At 37.7% G+C, this 18,868-nt stretch overlaps 1 protein-coding gene across 16 annotated transcripts in view; it reads right to left on the minus strand.

Moving 5' to 3' along the window:
- Positions 1-84: 84 nt before the first annotated feature.
- Positions 85-18,868, minus strand: part of neb (nebulin) — a 58,091-nt gene continuing 39,307 nt past the window's right edge. For 2 of the 16 annotated variants that reach the window (XM_053626960.1, XM_053626958.1), the window contains 32 exons: positions 18,065-18,169; positions 17,201-17,302; positions 16,970-17,077; positions 16,776-16,880; positions 16,585-16,689; positions 16,394-16,498; positions 16,201-16,305; positions 15,966-16,076; positions 15,770-15,880; positions 15,365-15,466; positions 14,592-14,696; positions 12,506-12,619; positions 12,270-12,374; positions 11,043-11,147; positions 10,281-10,385; positions 9,734-9,844; positions 8,843-8,953; positions 8,263-8,376; positions 7,282-7,386; positions 7,005-7,109; positions 6,592-6,696; positions 6,001-6,093; positions 5,234-5,326; positions 4,142-4,234; positions 3,737-3,829; positions 3,196-3,288; positions 2,655-2,762; positions 2,376-2,562; positions 2,159-2,251; positions 1,284-1,424; positions 1,046-1,149; positions 85-653 (listed from right to left, as the gene is read on the minus strand). In XM_053626960.1, the coding sequence (XP_053482935.1) occupies positions 480-653; positions 1,046-1,149; positions 1,284-1,424; positions 2,159-2,251; positions 2,376-2,562; positions 2,655-2,762; positions 3,196-3,288; positions 3,737-3,829; positions 4,142-4,234; positions 5,234-5,326; positions 6,001-6,093; positions 6,592-6,696; positions 7,005-7,109; positions 7,282-7,386; positions 8,263-8,376; positions 8,843-8,953; positions 9,734-9,844; positions 10,281-10,385; positions 11,043-11,147; positions 12,270-12,374; positions 12,506-12,619; positions 14,592-14,696; positions 15,365-15,466; positions 15,770-15,880; positions 15,966-16,076; positions 16,201-16,305; positions 16,394-16,498; positions 16,585-16,689; positions 16,776-16,880; positions 16,970-17,077; positions 17,201-17,302; positions 18,065-18,169 (3,516 nt within the window). In that variant the 3' untranslated portion in view covers positions 85-479. Of the gene's footprint in view, positions 654-1,045; positions 1,150-1,283; positions 1,425-2,158; positions 2,252-2,375; positions 2,563-2,654; positions 2,763-3,195; positions 3,289-3,736; positions 3,830-4,141; positions 4,235-5,233; positions 5,327-6,000; positions 6,094-6,591; positions 6,697-7,004; positions 7,110-7,281; positions 7,387-8,262; positions 8,377-8,842; positions 8,954-9,733; positions 9,845-10,280; positions 10,386-11,042; positions 11,148-12,269; positions 12,375-12,505; positions 12,620-14,591; positions 14,697-15,364; positions 15,467-15,769; positions 15,881-15,965; positions 16,077-16,200; positions 16,306-16,393; positions 16,499-16,584; positions 16,690-16,775; positions 16,881-16,969; positions 17,078-17,200; positions 17,303-18,064; positions 18,170-18,536; positions 18,639-18,868 lie in introns of all 16 variants that reach the window. The other 14 variants (XM_053626959.1, XM_053626962.1, XM_053626963.1 and 11 more) reach the window with 14 other exon arrangements.

An 18,868-nucleotide genomic window follows, 5' to 3' on the forward strand; every position in this document is an offset into this window, starting at 1 on the left:
GTGTACACTTTTTTTTTTTTTTTGTAGGCCGGGAACTGATAGTCTTACCTCACAGTTTCCAAGTTTATATTTTTTCCTTAGTTATGGTTTGATAATGTCTTTCTTTGGTTTCTCACTTTTAGTTCAGTTTCAGGTCTTCTTTACAGCAAAGCCCATCTCTTCTTGTGCAAAATATTCAATGCTAGAACAGGCAGTGAAGCCTTCCAACCAACTGAATCTGTTATTTGTTGATAATATACTGAAGTAATGGTCTTTAATTTGCTTTCAATTGTTCTGCTGGGTTTGGTACATGTCTGTCAGTTTCTCATGTCACATCCACTGAAAATTTGCCGGTATGGGCATGAACAAAATTGCACATAATGTGAATGCAGACACACAGGATCGATACTATTCTAAGCCTAACCTACCCTCAACTACACTAAACTAGCTAAATGCCTGAGATGCTTAGCCCTGTGGATGTGTCATACTCGCACTAGTCTTTAGATTGCCTCCACATAGTTGGCTGGCAGCATGCCGGTCTTTCCAGTTCTCTGCACTGTGCCATACATCCAGCCCTCATCGATGGCCTGCACATTCACGATGACATCTCCATCTTTGAAGGACACCTCGTCGCTGTCCGCTGCAACGTAGTCATACATGGCACGCACAGTTTTCTGTTGAGAAGGAAAATATATAAAGTGACTATAATCATGTTTTTGTTTTTTTTTCCTCCAAATGTAGGTTGCAATATTTTTAGGAAACTCAAGTTATACCATGGTGAAAATAATTTTCTATCCATCCATCTATTTCTCTAGCGCTTATCCTACATAGGGTCATGGGAGCCTGGAGCCTATCCCATAGGTCTCAGGGCACACCTTGGATAGGGTGGCAACCCATCTCAGGACAATTTAGAGATGCCAGTCAGCCTACAACACATGTCTTTGGACTGGGGGAGAGAACGCCCAACCCTGAAGGTGTGAGGCAAACGTGCTAACCACTAAGCCCCCCAAAAAGTATTTTTAAAAAGACGTATGTATGAAATGTATGAGAAGAGTCTCTCACTTACCCCAGTGGTGGAGGGGTGTGAGGGAACAGAGGACACTGTAGTCTGCTGGGTGACTACAGATGAAGATCTCTGCTGAAGTTCAACTGTCTTGGCCTGCTGGTAACCTGTAAGACAGGTAATGATGTATTTGAAGTACTGTTTTTCCATACTAAAGAAAAACTTCAGTGTCAATAACAGTAATGATACAGATCCTTAACGAGCACTTCTTGTTTAGTTATTTAGTGTCAAGTGCACATACCGATGGTAGAAGTAGGGAATCCGTTGCTGTAGAGGGACATGTGGTGGTCCACAGCCTCAGACAACTCGGATTTCTCATCACCTAAACCGCTCATGGCACTTGTCGAGCGAGAGTGCTCCTTACTACGGCGCTGAGCTTGAACTGAAAGGTGTAGAGAGTTGTGGAAAATTTTTCAAATTGTCCTAAAATGTCAAATTATTACTTAATTAAAATTGGAAGTAGCTGGATTAGTTTGTGACCACACTAAAATGTACATAAGTATTTAAAAGCAAAAGAAATTAACTAAAACTAGAAGTGAGGACATTTATTTTTTTTTAATTACACAGTTATAATTTTGTGCAATTAATTTTATAAAAAGTTACAATATTTAAGGTTTGAGTTTCTTTATTCAATTCACTGACAATACAGCATCTTGTTCAATTGGAATAATTTTTTTATTTTTTTTTTAAAATAGCAGTTTATATTCTTTTCCTTTAATGAGACCGATATGTAAACTTTCCTTGTGCAAAGATGACTCGTTGTGGTATTCATATAAATTAGTATGAATACTATTAAATGTTTTACAGTTAATAAATAAGGATATTTACTATCGATCACAAAGAAAAGTGATTGATTTGGGAGCTGGGCAAAAAATAATAATAGCAAATAATGATTTTGAGGTTTGACTGAAAGGTCTAAACACAAATGCAAGGAATAAAAATTAATGATGTAATTGAGTAATTTTCTCATGTAAAGTGCAAATTTCATAAAATTATACTTAATTATTGTAACAGAGCACAATTACTTTGATATTTCCACCTCTGTTAGTGTTTATAATGATCCCAAATTAAGGCCAGGCCAATGTAACAATATAATGTTTATAGTCTGTGACCTACCTGACATCATGTGGAGACTTCTAGACTGGATATTATCTTCAGCAGGATCATAGTCAAACACAGAGCCTGGGTTTGTACGCCATACACGCAGGTCTAGAAATTATACAACAGTTAGTTACTGTTGAATTCTACATAAACATAGTGGTATACAGATGTAAGCAACTGTATAGGGGTTGTTTAGTAATGTCGCTGTGTTATTGCGTTTCGATGAGCTGACCAGCGATGGTTTCCTGGTCATGCTCTATAGCACGTCTCCTCTCCATTTCCACCACACGCCTCTGAATGCCGCGGTAGTTTATGTCACTGAAGTCCTGAGTGTTTCTCTTTACACGCTCCGTCACAAGGTCAGTGGTGGTGGGTGTGAAGCTGCCCTTACTCTTCTCAAAGTCCTGGTGGTACTGCACCTATGAGATAGATGTCTCCTTAATGTTATTCCAAATGTTCTACATGCCACGTTTTGTTTTGTGTAAAAAGCTGAGACTGAGCGGAAATTTACCCCAGAGATGATACGCTGAGTCTGCCTCACACGTCTCATCTCAGGAGTGTCCAGTACGAAAGCTGCTTTGCCCTGTACCTGCTTACGGAAGCTGTCCGAGTACAGCACCTGGGTGACAGAAAGAAGAGTAAATGCAATATAAGCTGTTTTACAGTATATGTTGCACTATGAGCACATCTCAGGTCGGATAATTCCAGGAAGTAGGGAAACAGATGACTATAAAGACAGCAGCCATAGAACATGTAAAAATCTGTGTTATTGCAACAGTAGATGAATGAATTAGCACAGTAGGTCCACAAAGATGGAGGGTGTTTTTGTTCCATTCCACAGAAGTGCTACAGGATAAGGGGAAATGCATGAAAAGTTGTTTCATCAAGAGGAAGTTAGCAATGGTCGCACGCATCACATTTATATTTTGATGCATTATAATCAGCAGGTGGAAGGATGAAGTTAATATTATTAGAAACCTAAGCAAGAAGAAAGCAGTTAGATAGGTTACGTTGGACATGAATTTCAGGACACACGTTCCCTGGCTGAATACCGAGCTAATTTGTTCTTGGTTCCGTTTGACCCGCTCCATCTCTGGTGTGAATATGACAGAAGTTCCTTTGCCAGAAGCATCTCTATACAAAACCTAGTGTAGAGAAGAACAATACCCATAGAGAGGCCAATGAGAAGCAGATACCACAGATCATACTCACGCTCCAAACATTCCTTCAGCTGAAGAAGGAGATGTTTGTGAGGAAACACCAATCACAGCATCACATTTGGAGATTAAATGGCACATATGGAGAGAACCCTGTAGTGAGGGGTTAAGAAAAGCAAATACAAGCCAGATGATTGCAGTTTGGGAATTTTTAAATAACACATAAGCAGAAGAGGTTACTGTTGTGTTGGATTACATGGGTTCAAGTTTGAACGCTTGGACTAAACATGGAGCGTAGATGATTTGAGGATGCTGGCTGGAGGGTTTGGCGATTATATTAGCAGGTGATAACGGACAGTATGGATGGAATGGAGGTCGTGTGAGAGTTCATGCAGATGAAGGCACGCCCAAATATATTGTGTGTAGTTTCCACTACCGAACTGATGTGCTTCTGAGTCTCTCTGACTCGCTTCACCTCGGGGAGGTCCGATATAGCTGTCCCTTGCCCCAACATGTCTTTGTACTTTATCTAGCATTGGATTCCGTTCCATGCAGGCAAGATACAAATGAAGCAAATCAGGAAAAGAGCAGTTGACACAAAGAAGACAGCAAACATTTTCATAAGAATATGGCAAATATTGCTGTAAGCATGAGCTTTAGAAGTATTAGCATTAAACCTGGTGGTATATTCATGAATGAGTGTTATAATAAATGTTATCATTTGTTAATCATTGTTTTTTCAGGAACTACTGTTAACCAGGGGAGTCATAAAGGTTTGTCTATTATGATATATGGATGACAGAATGATCCATTGCTGGGAAAGGGCCACACCGATGTGTACCATGCTAATATTTTCCTGATTGCGTTTAACTCTCTCCATCTCAGGAGTTTCTGATACCGAAGTTCCACTTCCTAAATCCTCCTTGTAACGAATCTTTAAATAAGTATAAGAAAAAAGGGTTATACAAACAATCCAACCGTTATTCCCACAAGTACCATGTATTTTGCATGTACATAACAGGCAAACTCATTGTTAGAATATAAATTGTACAAAGAAAGAATTTGAAAGAAAAAATTCATACTGACAAAGGTGAAGGTAATTATGCAGTACAAGTTAATTATCTATGAGATATTCATTAACAATATGTGCTTCTACAGAATGGTGGAGCATCATCGAGTATTATACCACAGCACTGTTAAATTCTCAAATCTGATTGGCCAGGTGGTGTTGATTACTGATCGCAGTTCTGGCTTTAATTCAAATCGCACATTACATTAGATTATTATAGGTTATTATATAAAAATAATAATGTATTCACTTAACATTTATGGAAGGATTCTTGGGTATCAGCGGTGTGTTACAGCCAGTAAGTCAATAAGGGAAAGATTTACGATAGCGGACTTTGCGATTTGCATTTTCTCAGTAACAAGGTACCTTTTCCGTATTAACTTAGAGAGAGAAAAAAATAGAGGCTGGTGTAGAAACAACTGTTTAGATCAGTTATACCGCAAGTGCTAATAGGAAATAACTTGTCTCGCTGGCATTCAACAACATGAATAAATATAAATAAATGTCACTATATACATTTAAAAATCACAACGCCTTATTCTGTAATAAAAGAAAAAAAACATCATTAGCATATTGCTGTGGTATAAGTGGAATAAAACACTAATAAAAATCAACTTCAGGCTGATAATGGCATCATACCTGCTGTTGATTATTTTCCAATAACAGCACAAAATTAGTGTTTTATTCCTTACAAAAAATAAAAAATAAAATCAGTGAATTAACCAGTGATTAACCAGTAATAATAACTAGTGAATTAGGAAAGTCACATCTGGAATAAGAAAAAAAAAAAGAAAAAAGAATGATCAAACAGGTTAAAACGATTAAGAGGGAGGGATTCTTGTAATACAGCCAAGGAAACTCTACCGAGCTTATGTTCTTCTGAGTCTCCTGCACACGTTTCACTTCAGGAAGATCTGGTATAGATATGCCTTGACCTAGTGAGTCCTTGTATTTGATCTATTCCATATTTCCATTTAATTTGTGACATAGAAATAAAAGAGAAATGATAAAACAGGAAGCATTAAATATGTATCTGGCAAAACTATAGAACACATGGTGACACTTCATGTAAGGTTACAGAAAACCTACATTAGCCCATCCTGACTACTAGTGCCACCTGACATAAACCTACATAAACATTTTGAAAGGCTTATTCCAACATTATAATGACACCTGAAATAACACTCAATTTTAAAATAACACCCAAGGAAAGTGGCATACGATCCTTGTTGTTGTAAGGCTATGAGAACCAACTTTTATTAAGGTTTATGTAGGCTTATGTCATGTAACAAAGGGCTTTAAAAACAGTGTCTTTAAGCAAAGTGGGACAACTATATAAAAAGGAAAATACACACCACCCATTATGAAAATGTCTGGGAATCAGTTATGGAGCATATTAATATTGAAATACACAACCAGCTTAACTTCAACTTTTAGTTGATTAAAGTATTGGGAGTTTTTTCTTAATGGCATTAAAATGAAGTGTTTATTAAAATGAACTTAAAATGGAGAGAGTGGAGCTTAAAATCAACTGAAAGGTAGTATCCCTGTTCTGTCTTGGCAATGATGGGTAGCGGGGAAATGTGGTGGTGAGTGGGTAAAGGCTGGGGTAGGGTCACACCACAGTGTACCGTGCTAATAGCCTGCTGATTGCGTTTAACTCTCTCCATCTCAGGTGTTTCTGCTATAGCAGTTCCTCCTCCCACATCCACCTTATAATGAATCTTTAAAAATGCAGAGGCAAAAATATTACACTGATCTGTTAGGCAAATCATTTTTCTTTGTGTTTTCTGAGGAGGCCCCTTGAAATAATAAAGGAAAACATTATTTGACACATATGAACATTTCACATATATTTACATATCACGGCTTGGAAAACATGCACATCTAGTAGCAATGTAAAAAATAAATAAATACATTTTTAAAGCATTACGGTTTTAGTTCCTAAAATAGTTAGGGCAGTTGTTTCACACAAATCAATTGAGCTTCAACATTACGTTAGTCTCCAAACTGGTAGTTTATAGTTAATAGCTAAATTTAGGCCTAGATGAAATAGGAGTCGGGCTGCATGTCAGGGACTGTTAACATATGCTCCTAGCAAGAGTAAAAGAAAAAAATGGGGGGAAAAGCAAGAATAAAAAAAGAAGAAGAAAAAATGAAAAAAGTAGGCTGTTAGAAAAAAGCATATAAAAAGAGTAAAAATATACTTAATGAGTAGGTACCGAGCTGAAATTCTTTGTATTTTCTTTAACACGAAGCATTTCAGGGGTGTCCTTTACTGCTGTTACTTTGCCCTTAATGTTTTTAAGGTCAATCTGGTATTGAAGCTACAGAGAAAAAAGCACAAGGGCAGTCAAAGTACTGCACACAGGGGAAAAAAAAGTGCAGGGTAACAAATATGCTTCAATTATGTTCAGATGAACACAACCAATGCATTTAATCATTAATAACTTGTTGACAGAATGAGATGGAATCAACTGATACAGTTTAACAGTTCCAGAGCTGTGTCTGTGAGTCCTCACACAAAAAAGACAAAAATCAAGGACAACATTACAAACACAAGGTCCAACTTACTGGGAACAAAGGAAAGAATGAAAACAGTGACAAGAGACTTGGAAAAAAAAAAAAGTCTTACAGTGCTGAAGTTCTTCTGGTTCTCCCGCACTCTCTGCATCTCAGGAGTGTCCAGAACTGCATTGTAGTGAGACCTGGTCTTCTCTGCCTCCTCCTTGTACTTTTTCTGTTTGGAAAAATGAATAATGCTTGACGTGACTTTTATACCATGGTTATGGATGACACAAGGTATCTCCAAAAACAATATTCTGATTAAAAATACAAATAAATAAAAATACATTTATTACTTAGGTTTCGTAGAAAAATATCACACGATCAGTTTGGCTATAAGCCATTACCTGGCTCACAATGTTCCTGATTTGCTGAGCGTGGATGATGTCGGGGGTGTCAATCACAGAGGTGTAGCTGGCCCTGTCCTGCTCAGCATTGTGCTTATACTTAACCTGTAAAACATGGCTTTCAGCTGAGAGACACCTCTTACTTGGTGGTAACATGAACAGTTTCTTGTTTAGGACAGTGACATTGCTAACATTACAGCAACATGTTTTGGTTTTTTTTTTTATTTTAAATATGTTCAGTAGGACTTCCTAAAACATTCGTGAGCACTGTATAAATAATACAAATAATTTAAAAAGCAATACTAGGATTTAGAAATGGCTTATGCTAAAATTTGTGAGGTGACATTAGGAGATTTTGATGTATGACTTTACAGGCAAGCTTTAACTTATTCACGAAGTTATGAGATGTTGTCTATAAAGTATCCAATCCTTTCATTTCCTTTTATTTAAATAAGCTACATTGTAAAGGACATACACAGTTCTTCAAATTGGAGTTATAAATGCTACAGTCTTTACCACTTTCATTTAAGGATATGAAAATCATTCATTTGGCTGACATATGAGCATCCAAAATAAACAAAATAAGCAAAGTCTTATTGAAATGTGCTTTATAATAGTTTTTAAAACAAATGGACCGCCAACTTTTCAGTTGAAGAAAAGAAAATTTCATGCTCCTGCATGAAAAATATACAGTAATTACACATCCTTAAAGCTTAATGAATGTACCGTACAACATAAGGATAAACAATTACAGTCTACATTAAAAGCTTTAGTCATTTATATTTAAAAAAAAAAAAATGTATTATGGAAACCCAATGTAAGTACTGTTGAAATAAGATACAAACTTTTATCTTGATAAAATTATCAATTCACCACAAAAAAATAATAATTCTTTGAATTCTTTGTTAACATCTGTCACTTGATGAGTAAATGTCCACTCTAACATCTTTCAATAGGATGACAGATGATCCATCCACTAACCTGGCTGAGGATATCTGTAGCATTTCTTGCTCTCATAAAGTCTGGAGTATCAGTAGCCAAAGCCAACATTCCTTTGCCCTTTATCTCTTGCTCCAATGACTTCTTATACTCTCTCTGTGAAGGTTTAAAGAATGTTGAAGATTGTTCAATCAAATAGCTTTAAAATAAAGAACACTGTATATGCAATGCTGGAACATTACAGCGAGGAAATATCAACATATCTGCATACAGGCTTCAAGACTAATATTAGAGGTTAAACAGCTTCATTAAGAAGATCCTTATTTTTAACAGCATCAGGGTATGGGTAAAGTCCTGTTAGAAAATAAGAGCAATATTAAAAACACAGAAATTCTGGAAGAAGAAAAAAAAAGATTTAGTGAGAAGCGGAGTGGGATCAGTAAAGTTTTATTACCAAACCTGGTTAGAGGATCGGGTGGCTTGATCCATTAGGGAAATGGACATTTTAGTGATTAGCAAGAATCAGGACTCTGTTAGTGCAGTAAAGAGGTTAAAGAGTCATGACTTCAAGAAGAAGAATAAGAGTGAGACATGGGATGGCTTCAGCCTGTGCCATTCCTACCTCGTTGAGGATCTGAGTAGCATTCTTTGCTCTTAGCAATTCAGGAGTTTCCTCCAACTCTGTAAGCCCTTTACCCTTCACCCCTTCCTCTAGATCCCTCCTATACTCTTTCTACAAGGTGGAGAAGAATAGAGATACTGCACAGAGAGCACACGACAAGGCACAGACATGCAGTACCGGACACAGCACTGCTCACACATGGAGCTCAATGTCACCATGCCTCTGTTCCAAATGTGTGTATTTCTGAGGTCATATTATACATCATATATCATATATATCATACATATTATACATCATTTGGTTTGGTAAGCATGATTGTAATATGCTCCATTAATTATGTGCTGCTGTTTCAGTGGCAAATTCAGTATGTTGTTTCAGAATTGGCTTGCAATTTCTTTTTTTTAATCATTGTCTTTTAAAAGCCGAACAAAGGCACTAGTGAATACACATTTTTTCAGTACACAGTTTTGTTTTTTTTTTCATTTTTCAATACACAGTTTCTCAAGCAAACATATGAACACAATATTTAAGAGATGTTTTATGTTTGTATAATGTTAGCATTAGAAATAATCCAAATCACCAAAGTTAAGACTATGCAGAAATGTTAATAAAAACACACACTCAGGGGTAATGAATGTGGATTTGGAGGGCAGTAGAAGAGCATCAACAGAAGTAAAGACAAAACTGACAAACAAACTCACAAAAAACTGGAACATTTAATTGACAGGAAGTTGGATGGGGTATTATTGCCATATTATGACTGGGTGGTAAAAACATGCAAACTAACCACAACCTATGCAGCTGTGACCAGGAACATTGCAGTAAGTTTGGTGGGTCTTAGTATGATTACTGGGAAGGGAGGAACAAAATATAGACTGGTCCATTTGTTACCTCACTAGCAATTTTGGTGGCATGTCTGACATGTAACATTGCCGGAGTGACCTCCAAGCCTGACAGGTTCCTGCCTTTCATGTTTTCCTCATAGTCCTTCTTATAGTCTTTCTATCCACCGCAAAGATAAGAGAGTGAAAGACACGTGAAACCTCAATAACATAGGCTTAATGTAACCTCTGCTGGTCTGAACAGGTCCTCAAATAACTGCTGTTTTCTTATCCCCCAAATGTAGAATCAGCATAAAACTGAGCAGGGAATGGCTGAAATTAAATATCCACATTCAAATAATTCAACATACATAAGACATAAACGTATGACAGACAACAAAACATACAGTACTTTACCTTCTCCTCAAGCCCTGAGTGTCAGTTGTCACTTGCCGGTTTTAAGACTTGTCTTTTATCATTAAAGCAATAAATCTGTTTTTCTTAATACAAGTCAATACATCTGGAATGGTTCAATTTCCAAAATATGAAATAGAGATTCTTCATGCAAAGTTAAATCACCACTGTAAGATCCTGTAGTGACTAAATCACTGATTTACCTGGCTCTGCATATGCTGTGCTTCTTTGGCGCTCACATAAGTCGGAGTCTCAAAGTCCAGCATGGCCTTGCCTCTCTCCTTCTCATATTTCTCCTTGTACTTCACCTGATTTTAGAGAGAATCCCAAAGGTCAAACACATGTGGAATGGTTAATCCCCAAGAAAATATGCTGTTTGGAAAGTATGCCTAAACATTATTTGTTAAAATGCATCTAACTGTTCATTAATTTTGAACTTTATAAACAATTAACAGTTTCAAGAGTGTTAGTGAGCATAAACCTAACTTGCCTGACATACCGTATACAGTACAATCTAATTTTAAGCAAGACTTGATGTACTCCAAATGTTAATACTATAAGATAAGCATTTAAGTGCTGAGAAAACTCAGTAAAAGGAAGAATAATTGCATCTATGGTCATTCCAGTGCATAAACAACTTAATTTTTTATTGAAATGGTGTGCGAACACGTTTTACTACTTCTATATAAAGCCGCTTACCAAAACAGTAACTGTAAAAAGGTTTATTGCAAAAATTAACCCAGTCAAATGAAACAATACAGAAATAGCTGGCCTGTGGGAATATGAGCTGCTGCCTTAAAGGTAAAATCAGAAGCAACAAGGTTTATTTTCACACCTATGTTGATTTATACACATGTACGCGCGCGCGCACACACACACACACACACACACACACACACACACACACACACAGTTTTCAGGTGATGTCGGTTTGAGGCCAGGACTTACACCATGTTGTAACTTACATTACTCTGCAGCTCTGAGGCCTCTTTGAGATGAAGCTGCTCAGGAGTGTCAGGAATCAAATGGTAGTGACCTCTACTCTCCTCAAATTTCTTCTTGTACTGGTACTAAGAGGGAACCCCCAAGCAAAGCAACTCAGTATAACAATACTAACTAATTCAACTAGTGCTAAACCACTTCTCACCCATTTGACTAAATTAAAACAAAACAAAATAAAATAGAAATAATATAATATAATAAAATAAAATGCAGAACAAAAACCCTAAATGTGTATTTCTGGAAAACCACAATTTTTGTGGGGGAAAAAAATCTAACAAAATGTAGGGAGCCGCTGAAAAGAAACTTCCCAGTGCGCACGAGAAACTTTTCGCGTGCGCACACGAAAAGTTTCGGGTACGCGCGCGAAACGTTTCGGCGCGCACGCGTTACAGTTTCCGGTGTGTGTATAGCTCTCTTCCGGCCGGTAACCAAGAACAAGTAATTTCTTTGTACTGAAGGCCGAGTTTCTCCGTTTCTTTATGGGTAAATGAACGATGGCAATGAAGCAAACGGAAGAAAACTATACACACACCGGAAACTGTAACGCGTGCGCACGCGAAGTTTCTTGTGCGTACAGGAAAGTTTCTTGGGGGAAACGGACAGAAAGTTTTCTTGTCTGTCTTTTTTTTTTTTTTTCCAGATTTTTTTTTTACTATTTATTTATTTATTTATTGCACAGGTCACTTCAGGGGCTCCGTAAAAATATTTCTTGGGGAAAACTTTCTTAAAATATTATCCCAAAATGAAAAAAAAAGATTTAAAGTTGAATAGATAGATAGATAGATAGATAGATAGATAGATAGATAGATGGGATCAGTGGGATCAATGGGATAAAAAGAGGGAGAAGGTTATCCAAGGGGTTCAGGTTTGTTTTTGTTTTTTTGGTTATTGAGAATTATACTTTGGAAAATGTAGGATGACTTTAGTCTGGTTCTGTGGTCATGTGGGTGGAGGCAGCACAAATGTGAAAGGTTAAAGCTAGCTGAAAGGTAACTGCTGGTTAGGGAAGAGTTTTGGAGTCAGAGATGAGGCAGGTGAGGGTCACTACCAGATGATGTCCTTCACAAATGGGTAAGAGTTTCAGGTGAGCTGCATCACTGAGAATAATGGAGGTTTGTAATGATGCGGTTAAAAATGATGGAGTTAATGGAAGGTGAAAGGGGAAATGATGAGGTTTGTGAAAATCTTACACTACTGGCAAGCTTGCTGGTACTCAGGTTGTGCTGCATGGCCAGAGACTCAGACATGTCAGTCACAGGTTTATGGATCTTCTTCAGGTCACCCTTATATTTCACCTGCAAGAGAGACATAGCAGGAATTGCTTTGTAGCCTTTATTATCTACATGCATGCTTTAAACTGGGAAACCTCCTAATTTTCTTGTTGTTTGTTGTATAGATAGATATAAATATAATCCAAAGTACACACCTCACTTGCAAGTGTATTGGCATCCTTCAACGTCTGATAAATCTTACTGTTCTTCAGGTCATACTGTGGTCTCTTTCCTTTCATCTCCTTGTCAAACTTCTCTTTGTATTTCACCTTTTTTGGACAAGAGTAGAATTAGTAGATAATAATGAAAATAATGCAGGTAGAGTCAGCCATAATTCGAATCCCAAAATAAGAGATACATTTTCTCATTAGTTACATGCACTTGTTGATACAGGAAATCAAATCAATTTGCTACAACAGTCAGGCAGTCAAGAACCTGAGGAGACCGATTTAGAGCAACATATGCCTTCTAGTAAATCCATGACATTCTATATCAGATGAATAACTCCGAATACAGATATCAAGCAGAGCACCCAGGTGTGGACAGAAGGATGTTAACATTGGGTCTTCACAACACATTCATAAGCACTGTATACATTTTATTTAGCAATGCTAAAGGATTTATGTACCGCTTATTTTCAATAACACTAGGTATGTTAAAGATAAGCTTTTTTGTAGCATGTGCCTCCATATAAGAGAGAAAAATACCCAGTCATCATTCTTGGTCAACTGTTGACCAGAACAAAGTATCTGTCATTTTGGATAACTATCTTGTAATTTTTTAGTTAGTCTTTACTAACAGTACATTCATGAAGCGTTGAGAAATTGTGGATGAAATTATATCAACTTTTTGGATATGTGATTACTGTATAATTTTCATAGAGCAGCCTGGAACTGGAATTTGCTGAACTGAATGTGCTGTTAGTAAAACAAAATAAATAAAATAAAATACTAATAATTTTTGTATTAAAGATTTATAGTCACAATCCTGAACCATCTGTCTCTAATGATCTCTTTCATGAAATGCCACACCACAAAAGTCACACTACATCAAAATAACTCATTCAGTATTTCCTTAAAAAATATTTATAAATGTGTCACAAGGGCCCAATGTTGGTAGCTTTCGTATGTTGGTAGTGTTATCCCTCAAATATATATATATATACATATATATTTGATTTTTTTTCTCCAAAATGTGGAAGGACCTCCAGATCTGAAGAAACATTACTCTGTGAGAACAAACATCAAACAAAAACAGAATCTCATGAGGATTGTGTAGCGCCAATAAACCCATTGTAAGTTTAATGTTTTATGAATGCCTTTTTGCACTGGATTAACAATGCCATCTAGTGCTCTCACCATCTCAGCAAGGCCAACTGGATCTGCACAGTCCTCATTTTGTAAGGAATGCCAGAACATATAAATTCTGATAATGATGTAATAATTCATTTTACACTTCACTGGAAAATATTAATGCAATGAACTACTCAGCTACGCTTGGCAACAAGGCAAAAGCTTGCATGACAAACAGAAAAGAGGGACAAGAGTAGAATCAGAGTGAGTGGGATATGGAAACAGGAATAAGCAAAATTGCAGGAAAGAGAGTTGTTGGTAAGGAGTGTTTTAGCGTTCACTTCCTTAAAAATAACAGTGAGTGCCACCAAAGATTCAGTCAGAGAGAGGACAGAGAGAGACGACGGAAAGGTCAATTGCCCTGCGGTCAGGGTCCATCCTTACATCACTAGTCAGAGCACTCATTTTCTTAATATGCCGCATCTGGGGAGTATCAAAAGAGGCAGTTCCATGGAGGGAAGGCTTGGCCTCCACCTACAAAGTGCAGTGAGATGGCAGGGTGACAGCAATGAAAATGACACAGGACAAAAATGGACAGTAAATAGATGGATAGATATGCACAAACATGAGGATGAATACATGAATATATGACTGGAATGAATATGGTGACACAGTTAAGTTTACAAGTTAAATGTATCTAAATGTACACAGATCCATGGTCAGAGGACAGTCAATGGTCACAAAGACAGTATTAGACATTGCTTTTAATGCTGGCTGGTAAGAAAAGCGCTGATGGAGCATTTAACACTACTGCTACAGCTATTACAAGAGCAATAAAAAAAAATTCTCATAACTTGGAACATGGCAATTGTTATGGTACAGCACAAAAAAAGAAGGAGAAGTGGAACTATGATAAAAGACTGACTAAAAGTAAGGGCAAAAAAATTACCAGGCTGGTAAGCTTGGACACTTCAGTGGCCAAGTTGATATCAGGACGGTTGACCAGTGATCCTCCACGGCTGGCCTCCTGACGAGCCTTGTCACGGTAACCCACCTATAAGCACAGCAAAATATTTAATGTGGTTAAGAGTAACTGGCATGGCTCCCAATTGGCACAACAGAAAAAGGATACAAACTTGAATCCCGATGATGCTAGTCAAAACTGACCGTGCTGTCTGGGTATAAGAGATGGAATATTCTCTCCCCTGTCAGTCACAGCAATACTAGGCAATTATGGGCATCTGTGAGCTAATGTGTGCGGAAGAGGGCAAATAGCTCTTTCCACCAAGAGTGTTACGCTGCCCTGTGCACTTCAAAAATATGCAGTTAGCTGACTACATATCTCAGAGGAAGAATGTTTTAGTGATCACCATCACCAGTTGGTAGCTGTTGCATGATAGGGGAGAGCTGGATGGTTGGTGGGAACTGGCAGGATGGCCAACATAAGAAATAAAAAAGAGCAACTGGCACAATCCCAACTACGTACTATTATAACAGCAAGAATTCTGAATCATTAGAACTTATTAGAGAAAGTGACTAACTTGTTGTGTCACCTTGAAGACGTTCACCACTTATCTGATGAAGCCTCTCGGATTAGTGGTGAGACATCTTCAAGATTGTAGCACAAGCCGGTCATCGTCACTTACGACTACAACCAAAAACAATGGCCTGGATAACTGAATGCCTTCAGAAATGTTTTTGAGTGGAATGAGTGGAAATTACCTCACTGATGAGCTTGGCAGCCTGGGTAGCCTTCAGGATGTCGGGGCGATCAGCAACAGATGTGTAATGCAGCTTGGCCTTAGCTTCCTGTTTATAGTTGATCTAACAAAGATGAGAGCACAGAGATAAACCTACTGCACACTAATCATCTAATAACAACCAGGCGCTAAAACATTACACTTTCAGATAAATGGTTCCTCAAGGGTTCTTTGGATGATTAATGGCGTACTCTAGGAACGTTTTCTGAAAGGATAGACACTGTTACTCAAAACTTAATTGGTTCAGCAAGACACCAAAAGCTGAAGAAAACTTTACAGTGCCAGATTAAACTTTGCATGCTTTTCAGCTCACTGGGTGGTAAGGAAAGCCTTACTGTTTTATCTTTTTCAAGCCAAACAGACTCACATTGCTCTGGTTCTTGGCCACGTCAATGGCATGCTGCACATCTGGAGGTACAGTCATATTGTTGTACTCAGACTTTCCTTTCGCCTTCTCAAACTTTTCCTTGTACAATTTCTGTGGAAAGATTACATGAACCGTAAAGTCATTACGATCCAAATTAGTTCATATAAATATGAACATACTGAAGACTAGCACTTACAGAACTTGTCATTTTGGTCATCACTTTGCTGTGGGCTGTGTCACGGGTCTCAGGCAGGGTGGTGAAAGAGCCAGACTGGCGTTCCTTCTTGCTGGCCAGCTTGTATTTGCTCTGCAAAGGAATGTTTAAATAAGATGACAGTGTTCTTTCTCTTGTGTGTAAACCAATAACAACCACTTTGCATAATGTAAATATATATCTGCTGTAGACATCAACACTGAGGTAATTTTACTACCTCAGAAACCAGACCAGACACTGATTTAGCATGGAGGATCTGAGGGGTATCATGGACAGCGTGGTAGTGTCCTCTGGCCGCTTGATACTTTTGCTTGTATTTGATCTGGTGAAGAAGCACAAAGAATTTATATAGTATATAAAAGCAAATCAGTTACATTTACAAGTTTCCATATGAATGATCTGGCACTCACATCACTGGAAAGCTCGGTGTTCTGTTTGGCTAGAAGTGTGTACTTATCATCAGTAATAGGCATCACACAACCTTTCAGCATCTCCTTGTCGTACTTGTACTCAACCTGTAAAGGAACATATTTTATTCAATCTCTGTATTTGACGTGGAACCAAGGATAAAAGAGAGCAGTGAAAGGCAATGAGCACTTACATCACTCTGCTGGTAGTTGATCTTGGCAGCGTGGACAAAGTCGGGTCTGTCCACAGTCCAAATCCACTTATTCTTGGTGGCCTCATACTTCTTTTTGTAGTCAAGCTACAACAGAAAGGCACATACATGGTTTACATACATTCCTTAAGAAATGAGAGATGAGCCTAGATATTTGCTGAGTGTGAACTTACATTGCTGATGTTCTTGTAGGCCTCCTTGGCAGCCCGGATGTCGAAAGCATCAGGAGCCATGTTGATCTGAGCTTTGTTTTTCTCATAAACTTCCTTATATTTTAGCTGTGAAGAAAATAGCAACTTGAATATCATACAAATCAATAACTGATTATTTGGATTGATAGATTCTTCAACAAAATTGCAAGACTTACATTGCTGATGAGTTCTTTGACCTTCTTCATGTGCAGATTCAGAGGAGTGTCATGACCAAGTGTGTAGCCTTTAGCCTTATTCTTATTATACTCCATCTTGTAGATGATCTAGAAAAGAAAATTGTCACAATATCATTAATTATGATAAAGTAGCAGATTCTTTACATCTATTGAATACTAAAACATTGACGTCACAGAGTTGAGAAGGAAAAGACAATGGTGAGGCCTTACATCGCTGATCTGCTTTCTACGCTTGTGGACCTGGTGCTCAGGGGTCTCCAGCACTGATGTGTACTTTGACTTGAGACGCTCATATTGAGACCTGTACTTCCACTGAGAAAGGAGAAAATTCACACAAGTCAGAGTCTGGAAATGGCCATACCAAAATGCTCAAAAATAATTTTATTAATATAATGAGTTGTTTAGCACAATGGAATGATGGGGTTGCTGTGCATATTAGAGGAAGTGAGAACTGTTATGTATTTTTGCAATACTGTTTTACTATGCCCAAAACCAGAGCTGATACGTTGTAAACTGACATAAACTGTGGTTTGGGAAGTAAAACAGTGTTTGCTTGTATTAGAGCACAACAGAAAGCATGCAAATGTTTCCCATTATTAAGGAATATATATCCTTAGATGAACATGCATAAATATGCAAGCAAAAAAAAAGAATGCATGTATTGTGCTATTATCGGTTTAATTAGTATTTAATATTGTACATCAGCATTATTAATTACAAGACTTTAAGTATTTAAAGCAGGTTTCTTAGAGTCAATAGAGCTGACTCTAAGAAAGATAAATTTAAAAAATTAATAAAAAAAAGAGAGAATTTGCAAATAATGGATTTAATGCAATGGACAGACTCAAACAGAATGATAATGATGATACCTATAATTATGTGTATCTGAATCAACTCACACTTTCCACACTGATTAATGCAGTGGGTATGTTATTTAAGCTGTGGTTGACGATGATGCGTAGCCAAAAAGTGATAATGGGGAATCAATTCAACAAAAAAGCAATTAGGATGGATGGAGAATGGAGGTATTAGGTTTCCAGGGGCCTGTGGCAATGCCTGCAGGCAGATGGTTACCTTACTCCACATGCTAGTGTTGTACATGGCGTTCAAAAGGTCAGGACGATGCAGCTCATTGCAGCCGCTCTTAAGCAGCTCTTTGGCCCTGATTTTATACCTGACCTGTTCACAGAGGAGACATATACACATACACACACACACAGGTCATGCTACAGGGTAAGAGGAGAATGCACAAGGGGATCTCGCAGTCCAGAGAGTGGTTTGCACTTATATCAACCTGCCAGGTCCAGATAGGTGCCATCAATACGATTAATCATAAAATGAAGGAATTTCTGAGCCAGTAGTACTATTACTGGTACTATTTATAATAGTATTGGAGAACTATTCTGCAAATTTACTATCTGAAGTGTAGAGATTGATTATGTGCACACTCAAAAGAAACCACTAAACCAGTGCATCATCCAGCAGATCTGAGACGACCTCATGCTCGGGACCTGTGGGAGAGTAATCTGGAGCTAGAGGGCTTTACCTGGCTCATATTGTTGACCTCTTTAGCCAAGAGGTTTCTAGGATCATCTACAACTATGCTGTACTTATCCTTAGTCTTCTCATAGGCTGCGCGGTAGGATCTCTGCTCAGAACATTAAAGGAAGAATTAAAGACCCCTGCCTCCAGTTTAACATTCAACCAGGAGACAGATACTTTTCATTCATCCATGGGAAAGAAGAATTCACAATGGCATGTAAATATGATAGAACACTGTTTCATCACCAATGTATTTGTACTGAAATTTACCTTTACACCTGTTTCTACTTTAGAGAAAGAAACCATGTCAAGCTTTTATATACCATACAATATACA

Source organism: Ictalurus furcatus, chromosome 6 (assembly GCF_023375685.1).
Source record: "Ictalurus furcatus strain D&B chromosome 6, Billie_1.0, whole genome shotgun sequence".
Taxonomy (NCBI): domain Eukaryota; kingdom Metazoa; phylum Chordata; class Actinopteri; order Siluriformes; family Ictaluridae; genus Ictalurus; species Ictalurus furcatus.